The sequence below is a fragment of the Falco biarmicus genome, chromosome 2 (genome assembly GCF_023638135.1).
Source record: "Falco biarmicus isolate bFalBia1 chromosome 2, bFalBia1.pri, whole genome shotgun sequence".
NCBI classification, from domain to species: domain Eukaryota; kingdom Metazoa; phylum Chordata; class Aves; order Falconiformes; family Falconidae; genus Falco; species Falco biarmicus.
In genome coordinates this window covers 31,734,206-31,753,393 of record NC_079289.1, presented here as the reverse complement: position 1 = coordinate 31,753,393, position 19,188 = coordinate 31,734,206, and the positions used below count along the sequence as shown (strand labels likewise).

At 36.6% G+C, this 19,188-nt stretch overlaps 1 protein-coding gene across 7 annotated transcripts in view; it reads left to right on the top strand.

Annotated features, from left to right (window-relative positions):
- The window catches only part of LRCH1 (leucine rich repeats and calponin homology domain containing 1), a 133,313-nt gene extending 114,825 nt beyond the window's left edge, over positions 1–18,488 (top strand). For 6 of the 7 annotated variants that reach the window (XR_008820341.1, XR_008820339.1, XR_008820338.1 and 3 more), the window contains 2 exons: positions 5,866–6,123; positions 15,850–15,963. Coding sequence is in view for 1 of the 7 variants with exons in the window: in XM_056329366.1 (XP_056185341.1) it covers positions 15,850–15,963 (114 nt within the window). In the remaining 6 variants the exon portion in view is untranslated. Of the gene's footprint in view, positions 1–5,865; positions 6,124–15,849 lie in introns of all 7 variants that reach the window. The other variant, XM_056329366.1, reaches the window with a different exon arrangement.
- The last annotated feature ends 700 nt before the right edge of the window (positions 18,489–19,188 follow it).

The following is a 19,188-nucleotide window of genomic DNA, read 5'->3' as shown; positions in this document are numbered from 1 at the left end:
GAAATTAGTGTAGAAATTCTAAGGATTTTTTTATTTTAAAGCATAATTGTTGCAGAGCTGCACAGAGCCTTAAGCACAAGGCCAGATCTTACCAGTCTGATTTATAAATTACCTATATCTATCTAAACAAGCATTAACTTAAGCTTTTGAGGGGAAAACCTCATTCACTTAAACATTAAATGAACAGCCTTCAATTGTAAATTTGCATTAGGTTTTAAGTGCTCTGAAAATATTCTTTTTGATTAGCTTTTGGTAATTTGCAAATGTATTTCCTATATATTGTGAAAATCCATCCTTTTGCGGAACTGGCTGGTAGATGGTGGAACTTTGCTGGGTGTTGGAGGGATGTGTATTAGGAATACAAAGTTGTATGACAGTAAGTATAACTGTCATCTGTCAAAGTTTTTAAAGAACTACAGATGGTGTGTTTAATGCTGCTTCAGGTTGATGAGTTGTATATTGCCTAACTATCTCTGAACAAACCAGTAAAAGGATTGCAGTGAATTATTCCCTTTTCTAAAAATAAGCATCTTATGGGAAAGTGATAGGTTCCACTTATGGATCCTAATAGCCATAGGTATTAGGCCTTTCAGTGATACTTACGTCCATGTTATGTTCCTGAGAATTAATTTTAAATTCTGCTGCATGTTTTTTTTTTAAGGATTTAAAGTTGTCAAAGTTCCTGTTGGTTTGTTTTCAGTTATTTATGAATGGAATAGAGTACATGCTATTTCCTGAACTCCACAGGTTTAGAATAATATCCTGCGAAATCATGTAAAACAAAAACAAGAAAACAGCTGAGCAATTACTGTGTTGTGCTGATGTGCATGGTCTCTTTACTTCTGTGGTTTTCAGCATTCAGTCCTTGGGTCAAAATTGCTTTTCCCGGAATGATTTTTTGAGACAAAACAAATTTTTTTGTTTAGTGTGAGAAAGTGCTGGTGGCAGATAAGCCATCTGAAAGACTAAAGATTCAGAACGTGTCTGTTATGCCTCTCAAGACGTATATGACAAGAAAGGTACAATCTGTGTTGCTTATAAAAGTACAAAAGACCTTATTTTACACTAACTAAAAACTGTCAAATTGCCTAATCCCCTCTGTAATACCAGTAGAATGACAAACACTCCTAATTTTTGGCTGATACAGACTGAATAAGCAAGTGGCAGTAGATGTGTGATAGGTAGGGGGTGCCTGTCCTACTGCATTTTTCAGAATGACATGCAGCAGTTGGGTGGTGCCATTCACTGGTGTAGATTGTCAGTGTCATACGAACCCACTACTGACACCACCTTTAATGCTTACCCACTTATATTGCACCCACACTCTTGTGCTTTCTGTGTTTAAAAAATAAAGCTATTTTTTTGATTTATTTCTCTTTGTGTGTAAGTATGGCCTTTGAATTGTCAATTTGGAGTTCTACTCTTCTTAGTGACATCTCATCCCAAATGTATTAAAAACAATCAAGAGAATCTGAATTGTTATCACATGAATATGTATGTAAAGTTATGTAAAGTATGTCAGTTAAAAAAGTATTTTGGTTTCAACTGCTCTTTCATAAAACCAGTAATGATATACATAAATTAAGATGAAAGTATTTGTATACATTTCTTCAACTTGTCAGTTGCCACATGAGAATCATACTAGTAGCGCGTGTGTGTATATATATATATATATATGTATTCATAATAGTATCAAAGTAATAGGCTTTCCCATTTCAACCTGTAAATCAATAACTTAAGCTTTGGCTTTCATTATTGGTAGCTGCTATTCTTGGTAATCCATATTGCAGACCATTTTTTCTTATGCACATATAATCATGTTAACAAATGTTCTTGTCAAAAGGCAAAAAGTAATTGATTTATGGTGAGCTGAATTTTACTTTATTTCAAGTGAGATTTAGACCAAAACAAAACTGTAAATGCAGTATGTTATTTGCAAGGTAAAAGTTGTAAGTTTTGGTCTGCATATCTTCTAGCTCTCAATCACAAACAAATATAGAATATCAAAAGTATGACCTTCTAAGCAATTTGTAAAAAAAGAAATTAAACAAAGTATTTTCAATGTAAGCTCAAATGCACAAGCTATCTTTTTACAAAGACACAATTTTTATGGTCTGCAACTTACACTAATGTAGTGTTTTAAAAGTTTAGGCACTTGACCATCTTTTGCCCTTTACGGGTTCTCTTCAGGTCAGAGAAATTAAGTAGAGTTATTTTTAAGAAAAGGAGACAGTCTTTCCCCACATACACAGACACATCTTGTCAGTCTTCATGTAGCTTGAAAAAAAGATAGACATGTTATCATGATTAACACTAGAATGGTAATTGATAAAATGATAAAAGGTAGTGATAAAATGAGATCTTTCATAGCTAGTTGTTACAGCATGGTTTATTGAGCTTCTGTGTTCCAGCATGCTAAGTAATGGTGCAGCACAATTTAGTGGGATAAGTTATTTCTCGAGTGGGAATGAAGAGACTTCTGCCTCACCTCTCAATTTTCAATCAGCTACTTGGTGTACACATACTGAACAAAAAGGAATGTGATGGTAAGAAATGGCTTTTTGGATCTCAAATCATCGTACGAAGATTCAGATCACAAAAAGCTTAGCTGCGCCCTTTCCTGTGACTTTTGAGTCCTGCAAACAGGAGCTGTTACTGTGTCTCAACACCGTCTCTGAAAACTAGGTCCACTGTATTCCAGTGTCAGCCGGAATTATTCTAAAAATTGGCATGACTTGTGTTAGTGTAGGAATTGCCAGTTAAGTAAAACAAACAGAAAAAACCAGGAGGCTTTTGTATGCTAAAACTGGCAGAACAAAGTTAAAAAAGCGACCAAGCAGAGTGTGTCAGGTGTTTTACCTTCTATCCACCTATGAGTTGCTCAACTGGTAATCATGTTTCTCGCTTTAATGCAAGGTATATTTTCATTACCACTTATGCTTGTCGTCTGATCAATTCACATAATCAGTTACTTCTCCATAGTTTCATCATGAGACATCCATGAAGTTGCAGTAAGTTTTATCAGGTATGACTCCTTTCCTCCACCCTTCTGTTCTGGGCTCGGTGATGTACACTATTTGGCCTACAGTGTGGGGTTAAGTGGTTCGGTCTGCTGTCAGCTGGAGTACTGAAAACGTAATTCTGAGGTCCCTTTAGTTTGTGTTTTGAGTATAGTGCATATGCCCTAGAGACTTCATTCTTTCTTTAATGCACTTATGCAAACTTACTCTTGCCTTTTTTTTTACCAGAGTCAAAATTTGAGGAGGTTGGTTTTTGAAATGTTGTTCACAGTCACTGCAGGAGCGTCTAGAATGAGGGTGGTTTGTACACACAAATAGCTGGTTATGCTTTTGTCATTCCACTTCTGACTTACTGTGCTTATTCTGCGTGCATGATTTTGGCAGCTGTATGATTTAATTACATAGCTTCATAGACATAAAAAATCAGTCCATAAACATAGTGATTAAGAATATGTATTTATACGTATATAAGAACTAAAAAGTTCTTAGTAGTAATAATTTCAGTCTCCTAAATGAGAAGGGCAGTGCTTGTGATGGGTGGGTGGTTGTCTTCTGAGACTTGGTGGGGGTCATGTACTTTTTCACTATTTCATGATGTTGTGTTTTAGTTTGGTATTTTAATTTCACAGCTTCTGTAAAATTCTGGTAACTTAAATGGAAATACATTCACCATTAATGAAAAGCTGTTGGATTGTTTTTATCTAGAGTTACATTACAGAAGTTTGAGATACATACAATATGAACATTTTACTTAATAAGATGTGAATGTAACAACAAATTATCCATTGTCACAGAACACACAAAAATAAGCAAAAATGATCAGACACTTCTCAGATTTCCCCAGGTTTCACTGAATTTCACTAAAGCACAGCATGGCAGTTCCCATAGGAAATTCCTACTGCATGTGTTGGCTGGTTTTGTACACTGGCTTCTGTACACTGCTCAGTATGTTAATCTCTGCTTAGCAAGTTCTTCACTCTGTAAAAATTCAACCCATTACCAGCTGTCATTCTTTAACTCTGAAATTACTTCCTTCTCCATTTGACTGCAGTAGGAACTTGGATTTTGGTGGGGTTTTAGTTGTTGGTTTGGTTGTTGGGTTTTTGTGGGTTTGGGGTTTTTTTTTTGGGGGGGGGGGGGGCAGAGGGAAATGTTTGTTCTGACATTTTGTTAATCTGAATTTCACCTCAATGCATCTTAGATATTTATTTTTGGGATGTATTTGCAACAAGTAGGAATTGAGTCTTGTATGCTGTTCTAAAATTAACCCAGCTGGGTCTATTGGTGTCTTTGGTAAAAGTGCAATATATATTACATAGTTGATAGTCGCAAGTAGTTTGTTTGCCCTAAAACTAGTTTCTCTGGTAAGCAGCTTGTGGCTGTAGATGTTCTTGAATACAGTACTAGACCTATCCCATTTTTAAACAAGATCAGCCTATTTTATTCTGTGTGTGAGTTTTCATCCTTTAGAAAAATCCATATAGAGTTGCATTGAACTTCATTATTAAATGAATTTTAAGTTGAAAAAAGTTCTGAAAAATGACAGTTAAAATAGCAGTGTTTTTGCTAGGCAGGGTGGTTTTACCCCTCTCTTTGTCTGCTGGTCTAAGTAACAACACTAAAATTTTGCAGCTTTTAATTTCTGTTAAAGCTAGAACCAGTCATGGTAAGCAAAAAAAGAAAAAGAAAATAATAATAATTTTTTTCTTGTGTATGAATGACAGTTCTGACTTCCAGTTTTGCTAGTCACTTTTCAGAATACAAGGGCCTTTTAAATATTTTGAAGTTTGATTTATTGCCAACTAGACCTTGAAACTTTGCACTAACAGAAAACAGACATCTGAATTTCCATGTCTTCATTTATTGGGTGTGCTGTCAGTTCCTTAAGCAAGTGAGACTGAAAAGCTACTAAAGAAACATAGTGTTCCTCTGAAACAGGGGATCTCTTTCTTTGTGTCATTTTATTCAGTAAGTATTCACCATCTCTGATAGTAAGGCCTCATTTGCAGTGTGAAATGTTATATCATACATTGCGTTTTGAAAGTACTAGTTGTTGCTTAGTTTTATTTTAATGTTAGATATTATGTGTGCATATTAATATTATTATTACATATTACACTTCATCTTGTATAGCTAGTCGAGAGTAAATGGCTACATGAAGTCATTGATACTTTCCCAAAAATGTATGGGTATCTAGCCTGCTGATAACTTAAAATGCTACCTAGGGAATTTAGTGTCAAATTTTTCAGTTTAGAAACTTTATTAAAATTAAGTCTAGTAAATGCTACATTGACTTTTTCAGTTTCCATCCCAGTGAATTGTTTAAGGTGATATTTGAATACCAAGTTTTAGATTATTATCATAGAGAATTTTGCATACTTCTGACAATTTCTTTAAGTCCTTTTTCTTGAGACTTCATGTTGCTGCTGCTTGTGCTTTTAACAGCTTTCTAACCCACTGTTTGCTATTATGTAAGTTAGATTTTAGAACTGGTTCCATTTAAGCATTTGAATAAAGCCCAGGTGGACAAAGGTGTGCAGATCTCATTGGAGTAAGTGGATCCCATGCACCTTCTCACCCTTGTGTATCTGGGCATAATTTTGAAAGGATTTGAAGGCCTGAGCTTTTCTATCATAACATTCTGATATTATATGATAGCTTCAGTATTTAGAGGAAATAAAAGAAAGCTTGGATGTCTAGTGACTAAGGCAGTACTAGGAAGAAACTATTCCTACATGTTTATGCTAGAATATTATGATAACTTATTTATCAATATCTTTCTATTTTTCTATTTTTAATTTTATGCACTGTTTTTTTCTGTTCTAATGGCTGCCCTTCGGGATAGGCTGACCTCTGCTCTCCGTATGACATCCTGCAGTCGGATATTCGTCACATTCGAAAGACTGTTGACACTCTGCTCGCCCTCGGGGAGAAAACCCCACAATCAACTTCTACCTTTCGCTCCTGGGATCTAATAGGCTTTTGTCTTTTTCACATACTTTTTATAGTCTTGATGTATATAACTTATCACTGGAATGTGCTAACAGCATAACCTGTTCGCATGTGCACACAAACTTTCTGCTTTGTCTCTGACAAATTACAGGTACTTAATTTCCTTCCTTTGTCTTGCGAACTTCTCCCTTTCCCTTGCTTCCCTTCCGTGTAATATCTTTATTAATCTCTTGATATAGGGGAGAGAGGGAGTAGCATCTTGAAGGCGAGTCCCATCTCTTCTGTCCCCTCCAGCTCTAGTTTAAGAGCTTATGTACCTCTTTATTTATAGTTTGTTTTCTTTTATGTTGCCTAGACTACACATTAAATGTGTTAAAGCAGTGATGCTACTCTTATCCCCGTTTTGGGTCTAGGCTAGATGTGTATCACAAGAGAAATGGAACCGAGCCTCTTACTTTTTGTGAAGATCCAAGAATGCTGCAGGTATTGAAGCAACTGAGGTGGCACTTCAACAGATGATAGTATTTTCTGAGTTGATGCCAATTATCTCAACGTACATTGTGTTAAGAGCACTTGGAGAACTAGCTTTGAAATTACTGTTAATTTTTAATCCTTTAGATTAATAAGAGTACTGTAACTTTAAAGATTGTTGGTCATCTTTATTGTTCCAATTAAATTCCATACTGGAGTAGTGACGTTTTCCTACTTACATTTTGTTTTCCTCCAGATTCCATAGGATAATCTTTTTCTTCTGTTGCACAAAGCAGTGTTGAACTGCTTTTAAACACTTGCTGTAATACCCCAAAGATGATTGTAAATTAGTAGTGGGTATGAGCAACCCATAATACGCAAAGGACTTTAGAATGTTTCAGGATTAAGATTGTGGAGTACAGTGTGATACAATTAGACAGTTTGAGGATAAGCTGTTAGATCCCTGTATCTGCCATTCTTATGTGTGACGTCAAGCAAGTCTGTCACTATCTTGTCTGTTTCATCACCTGTGAAAATGCAGGTAATGTTTGTTTGTTTGTGTAATGAATGTAACAAAGACAACTTAGCTAAAAAAACAGATCATCTGGGAACACTCTAGATTTTCCATCCTAGGAGGTTTTAAAGAATAGGTTAAACAAACATTAGCCTCGAGGCGTTTTGGTGTTTGAACTCTGCCTGTGGTTAGAGTGCTGGACTGATGACCTCCATTTCCCTTCCTGTGTTCTGTTCATCTAAATATATATATTGTCTTATTCAAGTTTTATAAATATTTTTTTAAAATACTTATCAACATGAAGTATACAAATTAAAATTGATTGCAAAATACAAAACCTTGAATATAAACCTATAATTGACACTGCAATATTGACCTCGATGCTGTTGAGTATATTTGTAATTCGGTCTCAGGCTGGCTAACCAAAGGATCTCAGTTTTGTGTATGTTAAATACATACACTCATTTCTCACTGCCTAGTATCTGAAAAAATTACCTATAGACCTTTAGAGGATAACTAGCATAACAGCATGTATGTTACTGATTATTCTGTCCATATGGTTATGATTTAGTGCTATACTATAAATATCCCCATTCCATAGATACTTGTAAAATTTTATTTAAAAATTCAGGTTCTATTCCTGGGGTCTATGGCTCAAATATAGATATATATATACATATATAAAAAGGATGAAATGTATAATTAGATACTTTAAAATGGAAAAATTAATTCCAGACTATGGGTAAATCCAATGTTTTTAAAGGGTTTGGTGTCTAGCAGCTTCTAGTGCATACATATAACAGGTCTATTGTAGAGAGTGTCTTCTGCCACCAGGCATGAGTTCAGTGAGTGCTTCTAGGGTCTCTACGCTTGAGGAGAAGGGTGTGTAGCTATAGACCTGTGCCCTCATCCTGCACATGCCTGTCTTTTAACGGTGTGTCTGGTTTCAGTGAGTCCAACACCGGACACTTGCTTACTCAGGGTCAGAGCCTGACATTTAAGCTTCCACTTTCAGCAGATCTTTGTCTTTATTTGGTTGCCTTGTTTTAACAAAGTTGCTTTTCTGGTGAAACTGAGAAAGTGACGTAAAGGTTGAATCAGTACAGAATCTATCAACTGTATGATTCCTTATAATCCAGTGTTGGTATTTGAGACAAAAGTGATGTCTTCTCTAGGGCTGGGATATTACTCCGGCTCCCGTAAGTGGTAAACAGGTCTCCTGTCAATGCTTTGTGTTGTGCCACTCCTTATATAGGACCAATCTGCATGTATCAGTATATTTTAACATTTTTGAAATTAGATAATTGGGTGGTCAAAGCTGTTGCTACCATCCAATAGTACACATCTGTCTTATTGTCTAATATTGTATCTGATTATCCACTGTATCCACCAGCTTTGGGAGGGAGGTGGGAGAAGTAGCAGATCACTGTGTCTTGCATTTCCAGTCTACAGAAATGGAAGTTCATGTCTTCAGTGTTTTTGAGTGTTTCATCAAACTAGACACTGGGTTAGAGACTGTTGTGCCAATGTAGACCAACTGACAGGTCCCAGTCATAATGACACGTAACTCTCAAACTTGTCCAAAGTTTTAACTTTACAAATGCTTACTATGCAAACAGAGTTGTCTTTTAGTTACTTAGAGTACATTTTCTCACTGTTCTCAACTATGATAATATACAGTAACTAGTGTAACATTACAAGTACTTTCTTCACTTTCTTGTAGTTATGGAGTTGAAGCCATCTTGAACCGGACTGTGAAAAACGAGCATACTTGCTTCATGACAAGCACAGCCTTACTACCGTACATGAAGCTTATCCGGTTTCGTATTTTTTTCTGGTTATTGTTAAAACTTCCAAATATACATAAATCTTAGAGGGTAAAGAACAATAATATGTACCCTTACATTTCTCCTAAGTGTGCATATAGTAATGTTTCTCAAAATATATTTCAAACATAATGCGAATGTGAAAAATATGTCTGCCCACCCCTGAAGCCAGTAATTCTCCCACTAAATGGGGAGGTGGAAACTAAAACATAGAAGTAGCTCATTAATCTAATGGCTTATTTGCTAAATGCAGAGTCCTGTTTCTGTGCTGCTGTTCTTGTGGCTTTAGTCCTTGGGAAACTTAACGTTTCAGCTGACTGGTGGTTCTTCACCTTTGAGGAGATACCAATATTGAGACATTCAGTTATATACAATTGGTACTTACCACGCACAGCCAGTCACGTGATTGAGTTGATGACCTTGGGTTTGAAAACAGTGTACATTGTAGATCACCCACATATTCATTGATAACATGAATAATATTTGCTCCCCCATTTCTTTCCCCATTCAGTTTTTTTTTTCTATTGGGAGAAAATAATCAGAGATTTTCAAACTGATTTCTTCATAAATTGATCTACTCCAATCTGTACTCTGCCCAGCATACTGACTTCTCTTTTGTCCTGTGGAGGTAATCTTATCCATACTGCAATAAAGTAATAAATACATATTGTAGTGGATATACATGCAGGTAAAATGTGTTTGCACTGTATTACAAATGGCATTTTGATGTGAGGATTTGGCTTTCTTTTTCCTTGAACAAGAAAACAGATAAATATCTTCAAGTGCAGTGTAGTAGTCTTCAAATGCCTATTTCTTGTCTATTAGGAAGCTTTTGCAGCTGAAAGCTGCATATGGATTCTATTGTGTTCCTAGTAGGTTTTCTGAAACTTACATGTAATGTGAATGGGGATTGAATTAGACCTGGGCAAATATCCAGTGTTCTATTTTGTATACATTAATAAGTTTCCAAATTATTGCCAAGTAATCTTTTCTCACAAAAAGAAGTATTCTTAGCATTTTATTACTGCTACAAAAAAAAAATTATATATATATATATAAAAATAATGAAAGCGGTCCTAGGTGCGGGTTTAGAAAAAACAGTAGAGCAGGTTTTGTAAACCTTTGCAATTTCCTGCATTTCTAGCACATAAGCTGCATTATGCAGAAGGAGCAGTATAAACTTGCTTTAAGGTAATGACCCATTCTACTTCGATACAAAACACTTTCATTCCTTCACATCATCTCTCAGAATTTAATATCTAAGGTAATGGTATAATTGATATTTCCCCTGTGAGTATATATTTTCTCTCACTGTTTCGTGTGTCTCTGTCTTTATTAAGTTTTTTGTTCCTTGCAGTTTCAGGTCACTGTTTTCTTAGCATGTTATAATGAAACTGAAGCATTTTGGCAAAATATACGGTCTACTTTTAAAATTTTATGGCTCAAGGCCAGAATCTGTAAAAGGGTCCAAAGCCTGCCATACAAAAAAATACAGTTTTGTAAATATATGCAATTTATTACATATTCAGAAGATGCACATATTTAGGCATCGAACTGGCTACGACTCCAAATACAGAATTGTAGCTCCAGTATTGAAGGTCTGGGTTTTGTTCCTTTTTTTTTTTGCTTTTTCAAGTCTAGTCATGTGTATACTTTACAAAATATACTAATCTCTCAATCAGAAATTAAAAGAAAAGAATCATGAAATCTACCTATAACCTGAATTACTGTGCTTTTTTTATCTTCTGCTTTTTTCTTTTGCACCTCAAATAGTATCTTCAGGGCATATACAGACATCATCAGTAATAGTAGTTAAGAAAAAATGTATAAAAAGACATAATTTCAAATTCCCTTAGATATGTGAAAAAGTAAATATTTTCTATATTTTCAGCTCTTTAGAAAGAAAACTTGGCCTTGACCTAACAAAATTTCATATAAGTTTACTTAATAAGACCCTGATGTTTCTTTCACTGACTTCCTATTTCAGAGTAGTTGGCTCCAAATAGTAAATGATGGGCATTACATGACTTACTGTTTTAACTTGTCCTTGGAGAAACTATGCATTCCCGTATTTCATTGTTTTGTGAATATATTGTCTCTTTCACCTCCAGATCTGAAATCCCATATCCTACAAATACAAGGAATAAAGATAAAGGCTCTTGCCAAATTGTACAATTCCATTGCTCTGTGGTTTTGCTGACAAATACAGCTGGGCCCTGCTGTTGTTATGATGTGGTCATTTCACTACTTGCCCATTTGACATAATGAAAATAATTACTTTTTTGATTAATACTACTGTATCTGAATTGCCAAGCTGCTTGCCTAAGCATAAACCAATTCAAACAGTTGTCTTGACTTTGAAGTCACCTGATGTCAAAGCAAATAGATATGTGTGTGTAGTGTGTCACTTATCCTTGTGGGATTAGTGTCCTTGTGTATTCCTGGTTTTCTTCTACACCATCTAAATCAGACGCTTTGTTCCAGGATTAGAAACTTGCTTTGCCAAGCACGTGCACACGTCTATGTTTGTGGGTACACCTGTTGTACTGTCTTTTTGTGTTGCTTTGTGACTCAGCCTCCTGGCTGCTGCCTCCTTTTCGTACCTTTTTTTTTTTTTCTTCATCAAAAGGAGCTTGTTCTTTTGCTTCATGATGAGTTTGAAAATACCTCTACCCATTCAAAATAGCTACGTGCCTGTAGAAAGCGCTTTGCTTACAATAAGTAATTAGGTTCCTCTGTGTTCTTAGGAAGAAAAAAAGACATTAAAATAAAAAATAGATCTTCGTTGTAGTAGATGGAGAAGAGAAATATTCATGCTGCTGTGAGTGGAGTGGCAGCTCTTCCCTCCACAATTGTTTTTCAAGATTTTTAGGCTGGTCTTGAGGATTAATAGCCAGTTATAATGTCTCTCTTTCTGGTTGTTCAGTGATGGTTTCAACAAGGGTGTTTTTAGAGAGGTGATTCATACTACTATATTGAAGTGTTACGGGTTTGATACCAATGTAAAAGGGATAGAAATCCTATCAAAGGTGGGGAGAAGTGGGTGAGGTTGAGTGTCCTCAGTCATAGGTGAGTTCTTCTCTTGATTGGTCAGGCTCAAAATTGGTTGGTATTGTCTCAAAATTCCAGGATTTAAGAAAAGTTTTGAAATCTTCATGGCGTGCAGCTTCACAGCTCTACTGTCAGTGGTTTCCAGACAGCAGCTGCAGTGGGTTAGAACGTGAGACAGAGCATGGAAAATGGACAGCGCTGCAGGAATAGCAGACTGAGGCACCTGGGATCTTGGCCGTAGGTAGCTGCTGTTACGCAGAAAGCTGAGTTGATGATCAGTGTGCTCTGAATTCCATCCTTGGCAGGATTTGATTTTTCTTATTCTGAGAAGAATTAAGTAAATGACTCTAAAGCTGTAATTTGAGAAGTATTTGAGGCAGCTTTGATGAAAGCCATCAACAAAGTTTTGGAGGTAGTTAGTGATTAGGGCTTAAATAAGAGAATTGATTTGTGTCACATTAAGGTGAAGCCTGTCATATCTAGGAGATGGTGTAGGTCTCGTCAGTTCTGGAACGTTCATCATAGCCACATGTTTAACTGCAGAATTATGAAATATTAACCAAGTTCCACCTTCTGCTTAATAAGAGAAGGCTGTCAATTGTATATGTTTCAAGGGCTAATGAAAAATTTTGCATAATATAAAAAAGTAACATGCTGTGAAACTTCTCACTCCTAGAACACAGTTGTACAGTCTTATTTTTAATAGATGTCCTTAAATAGCTTTCCTTATTTGAGTATGCATCTTGTAAATACAGCAGGGGGAGAGAGGTTGTTCTATACAAACCAGATTACTAATGGATTTAAAAGAATTAGATAACGTATTGTCTTTAAAAGGAAAGAAATTATTTTGGATGGGGGTTTTATATGAAATGGGGCATATACCCCCTTTATGCTTTTAGTGAAAATGTGCTTATAAACAATTGCAAAATTCCTAGCAAGAAAGCATGACAGAACAGTTCTTTGAGAGCTGTAAGGTGCCACAAAAATGGTAAGTTTAGAACTTAAGATTTTCTAAAGGAAGCATCTCGAACTGTGGCTTTTTCAGCAAATTTGGCTTCAACAGAATAATTTAGAATATTCGCAAACATAAATACCTAGCAAGGTAGGTTGTTTTGGGGCTGGGATTTGTGATTCAGTCCTTACCCTTCAGCCTTGTAACACTGATCACTTAGTTTTCAGACACTGGATTCAGCAGGCATTACTATTCAATGCCTTTTGTCTAGCACGGAAGACTAATGAAATATTGGCACACTGTTGCACAGACTTGGTGGCCCACAAGAGCCTACTGTGCAAGGGCACTGGAAAGGAGTAGAAAAGAGTGGAGAGAATAACATTTCACTTCAGATGTCTGATTTGCATTCTCAATAAATAGATGAATGTTATTTTTTTAAAAATTAACAGAATCAGAGCATTGTAGATTTTTGGATGAACTGTGTCCCAAGATGTTAGATTGACTAAATGTTTGGTAAAAATCATACATTTGAAGTAGAAATATTTCAGTGTTGGGTTTTTTTTAAGTTTTATTTCATATCATTATCTCTACCTCCTTTTGTAGCTACTACAGTGCTAATCAAGTATCAGTTAAGGAGATTGCATCCTAGAATATATTTATATATTCCTCTGGAAAAGATACTTTTTTCCAGAGGAATAAAAGCTTGCGGAGAACAGTCTCTGACAACTTGAAGGTCAGTATCGCAGCCAGAAGAGCAAACAAGAATGAACTGCAGAACCCGGTGTCTTAAATGACCAGTTTAGGGTAGGTTTGGAATGGAAATCTGGGTGATGAACTGGAGTGGCTGCAAGATGGGGATATTCCTTTGTGCGGACTGGGCAGACAGCTCCAGCAGAGGGGCCTCGGTAGCAGGCAGCAATGGGCAGCAGGTGCCGCAGCTGTTTGGTCAATGCGAATCAGAATCCACAAACTCAATGGAGTGGAAACCCAGCATTAGCAGATTGCCAGAATGTTGCAGCATCTTCCATGTGGAGAAATCTGTGCTGTCCGTCTCTCACAGACGTAGTCAGCCAAGCTCCTTGAAAATTACCTGTGTGAAATTGTTTCTTGGGTCTGTGTGTGCAGAAGGGAATCCACAGCATTTGGTGTTCTGGGCTATAACTACAAACCTAAAAAAAATAAAGAAATTACAAATTAAGTTTAAAAAATCTTTAAAACATAAATTAATAAATATTAAAACAACTTTAGTAAATATAAAATGTCAACATAAAATACAGATAAATTACAGTTATCAGTATCAGATGCCATGATTGTGAATAGTTCGTGTCTCGCTTTTTAGGTTCAGTAGTTTAATAGGTAAGTTTTGCAGTTTTTCTCTCATTGAGGCTGGAGTGGAGTGTAAGGAACTTAGCAAAAAATTTAAGCAGGCTAAGTGTTGGTTGTGCATAAAGGGAATATTAAAAAAAGAGTCATAAACATCAGAAGAAGTGGAGCAGCAGTTGAATACTGGTACAGTTCTGATGGAGCTGTGGCCCACTGGAGGAGATTTCCTCAGCAAAGACTGGATAACAGAGGGGTAAAAGCAATTAAGCATAGGTGCAGAACGCGATACAAAACTGTAACAGTTGTTCTTGTATGTACAGTTCTGCTTCCATCATCCTGAATATTATATTTAGTTTTAAGGCTTTAAATGGGTCAGGGAAGGGACTAGGACTGACCAAAATGTGTGATGAGAAGAGAGGATGAAGACACTACTGATGTTTAAATTGGAGATGTAATCAATATGAATATGAGGAAGCGACGATGAATTACATAAAGATAAGAGACCCTTAGCTTATATTACAGAAGCAAGAATATTCAGTAGAAGACAGGCAATTAATTAAAATATAATGTCAGGTGCATCAGTAGTTTTAAAAGCTAAAAGTTTATTGAACAGCTAAGAGATTTAATCTGAGAATATCAAAGCAACCCTCTCTTTCTAAAAATATCAGTATCCCATGTCTGTTGATGGTCGTGTATGGGTGCTTCGGGAAAGAGCATAAGGTTAGATCACATAGATGGCACCTTTTCAAAATAAACCAACCTGGCACGCACTGCTTAAGGATGTCATGAGCCAGACACTGTATCCACGTGTTTGTGTTTAATAGTGTTGTTTGGGTTTTCTCCTATCTGTACATTTTTGTCATCCCACTTTATGCTTTTGGCTTCCATGTTGTGGCAATGACTCTCACAGTTGTAATTATGGTTTACTCGATGTAGTCTAGCTTTTTCATTTATTTATTATAAACCTGCTGCCTGGTTTCATAATTTCATGGATTTCATTAACAGGAATACCCAGTTACATTAAGAAAATCATCTTTTTAAAGAGAGAGCCTCTCATGACACAGGGCTGCCTCTCTGAGGAAGGCTTTCTGTAATTATTCACTGGGGGGTGTCTTGTTACCTGTAGGAGACACAGTGTTTGCCTGTCTTCTGGTGTAACAGCCCCTGTGGACAGCTGGCAGGTTTCAGCCTGGCCACAACTGCTGAGTCCTTATGGGGAATAAAGTTGATCTGTGGCTATTTCAAAATAAGCTGCCAAGTACTCACAATGAAATGCTTCGCCCATTGAATGCACAACATGATACGCGCTTTTCTGTAAATGCCAGTGGGTGGCTTTCAGGGTGCGTATCTCCTGGGACCAAGACCTACCCGTTAGAGCTCAGAGGTAGAACTTTTTTGACTGATAAAACCAGCCATTTGTCCTCAAACCCACTTAAATGTAATAACACCTCATTTCGTAGGTGAAAATTCAGTGTGTACTTTGCCAGCCCTCCCTCTTCGTTAAGACATTTACATAGGGTAATGACCACGGAACAGGTTGGTTCCTCTCACTAATTCATAGGTATATTAAGAGCAAAATCAGAGACTTTCTGCCAAAATCACAGGAAGTTCTTTTCAATTAAAAGTAGGAAATGGTTCCTGCTTGTTGGGCTTTGTGTTCCAAGTGTGATGATGTGAAGCGAGGTTTTGCAGTGAGTATTCAGTATCCTAATCTTTACTCCTTTCTCTGTCTTTTTCTAGGAGAAGCTCTGCCTACCACATCACATCCTAGAAGAAAAGGGCTTGGTAAAAGTGAGCATAACAGTTCAAGCATTGCTAGATGTAACCACACTGAAACAACCTTTATTCACATGAAACTACTATCTCTGCTGTTACCAGCTCCACTGTGCCATCCAAGAATCAAAACACTGCCCAGCTTTCCAATGCTCCAAGAGCATTCTTGTACTTCTGATTTCAAAATCGTCTTTCAGACTGTACACGTGCGTTGAACTACAAACCAGAAACTAAACAGAAACATTTTCTAGAGCAAACTGGGGCTTCGCTGCTTTTATAGCTCACTTTGTACAGTACTTACTAGAACAGCCACCTCTCTGCCTCTTAAAAATGTGTGGAGTACACAGCTGTCTTGCAGCAAGATACCTTCATATTATTAAACTAAGAATCGCTGTAATCATTTTGGGGGAACAACAGGAGGGAGACTACATCAGACTTCTACCACATTAGGTTTTTCTGCAGTTGCTTCAGGCTATTATTGCCTTTTAAAGATATCCAGACATAAAATATTTATATAAATATTATTTATTAGTGAGTTGTTATTCATCCTTTGGATGCAAAATGTAAATTAGGAAACTGTATTTTATTACTGCTTTTTTGTGGTTAAACACTTTATTTTATTATAAATATTTAGTTATTTTTTATTCTACTTGGTGTGCAGTAGCTCTAGATCTCGGTAAATTGTGTTTTCTAATATGTAAGATAAAAAGCAAACAAAATAGGTGCTTTTATTAAAAGAACAGCTAGCTGGAATGGCATTCTTTTTTTCTTGAATTTGTGAAACATGGGTAAAAATTTGTCTGCATTCCATGGAGTTTTTTACATTCCAGTAGCACTTTTCCCCCCATGACTAAATTGGCTGAAACTGAGAGCACACCCATTTTATTTGTATATAGATGTTTAAAAAAAAAAAAAAAAAGGTTGTAAACTTGAAAAATAAATGTGAACAAATATTTTTGATTGCTTATTTTACTATGCACAAGATATCTAACTTTTGCCACAACAAAATGAACGATGTGCATTAGCATCATTTGTCTTGAAATATAATTTTGCACTGTAACTTGATTTCTTTTAAAGACTACAGCACTACAGAACAAAAAATAGCACAAGAACATGAATGAGAAGATTTACCAGGTAGCCAAATTTTTTTTTCTTTTTTTTTTTTTTCCCAATGATTCCTTCAAGAGGAGATAAAATTATCAAAATTGCCAAAGGCAGTCTCAAAGACCTGATCTTCCAGATACAACCTGCTGGGTACAGTGCCTCTCCTTATAGTCTCCATCATTTTCCCTTGAATTAAGCACAATGTTCTGTAGTGAAAATGGTTGCAGGATCAGACCTCTAACCCCACGTCAGCAATAGGAAATAAGGTTCTTTTTCTTACCGCTACTTTAAATTTTTTGAAGAGATTTTTAGAAGCATAACTTATTATTAAAACATCACATGTTTTAGAGGAAAAAGTTCCAGCACAGCGATTCTCACAGTATCTGGAACATCCGTTTTTCTTTCATAGGAGAAGCTAGCAATGTCGCTTCAGCAAGCAGGACAGGAACGCTGCATGTGGTGAGAAGGCTAGCTGTCAGGGGTCAGTGGTGCATACAAGCAGGTAGTTCGAAATGCGTAAGTAAAAGAAAAACAGGCAAAGCAGCGGGAGGACTGAATATTTAAGCAAGAAAATGTGGAGAGAACTATTGTATAAAGACTTTCTGGAAAGATGATGCATACTTGTCACTACTATGTATCTAGGCAAAGTTACACACACACACACACATTCACAGATGCTGCATTTAAAACCACCAGTATTCCAATAGCAGATTTTTAATGGTTAATACAGTATTTGAATGCAGACCAGGTGTTTTAATACCACAGATTGCCAATGGGCTGGTATGTACTGACAGCCACATGTTAGGAGGAGGAAAGTGGACTTGCAGTGAGACATACAGTAAGCATGGAACATCCAGTTACTTCAACCAAAGCAAAAGCGTTTATTTTGTAGAGGGAACATTGACTTAAATTGTAATTTTGATTGGCAGCTAGCATATTGTTTCCTATAAAATGTACTGTGCACTTTAACACTAAATTAAAATGTATTTTAATATTTTACAGAGCTGCACAAATATCTGTTTTGTCAAAAAGCACGAGCAATGTAAAGAAGTGAGTCAGAGTTTATCAAATTTTAAAAGCATTCAAAGATCAAGTATAAAAATAGGAATATTGATTTCTGCATCTTGAGGGATAAAATGCAGGTTTCCGGAGTATTTTTTTACAATGTATATATGGCAACATGAAGCTTTGTAATTATTATTTTGACAAATCTTGTTTTTTCATAATTAAAGTTTTGGTTTTCTCCTGATAGTCTTTCGGTATTTGCTTCAAGTTGGCTGTAAGTAAATAGCTCTAACTATTTTGTAATACAGCTTTTTTTTTTTATGCAGTCTTAACCTGTACGGCTAAAAAGAGAATCTTCATGAATCTTTGTACACTATTTATATGTGCAATAAAACATGCATGGCAAATCTATAATACCCTAAGCAGTGAACATAATGTATATAGAAAATCTTTACCGTAGTTACAATTAAACTATATTATTTGTAGAAACCCTTTAATGACTGTCCCTGTGACTGACAGTTTCTTGTAAGAGAGGTGGTGTTTGGAGAGCTTACTGCTGGGAATGGCGGGCAAGGGTTTGGGGATGGAGATGATGATGATGTGATGCAAATAAAGGACTTTGGCAGCTAAACTAGGCATAGGATCCAGCTGGTAACGTGGGTTGGCATTGGTTCCTGCCACTTTGCTGCTCCTGTTGCACAAGATCTCCTGCCGGTCTTTCAGTGAACAGCAGCAGCTGAATTACCTGCCCTCTGCTTCCAGGGCTGGAGCAGGTGGGCTTAGCTCAGGGAGAAGGGAGACTCCACCTGCAGTTTGCTGGCTCCTGCTCACGGCGCCTTAGGAGTCATTCCTCTTACTGCTCACGCTCCTCTGCACAGTGCTGCTTTTGCTCTTCCCTGCCCTCCTTCTGCAGGGTTTTGCTTCAGCAAACATCAGATGTCTGTATTCTAGTGAATCCAGGCAATAATGCAGGAAGACTTTCTGACCTAGGGATAACCACAGTGTCAGGGCTATGTCAAGCTGCTCTGCCCTCCTCCTGTCTCTGCAGAAACAGGTAGTAGGGACTACTGCTTGTAGCTCCAAGTATACACTTTCTCTTTCCCATGCAGGATTCTGAAATCACCCAAGTATGGATTCTTCAATTTTTCTAACGAAGGATCTTTACCTTAACCAGGTGGTTTTGTAGCTCTATTTGCT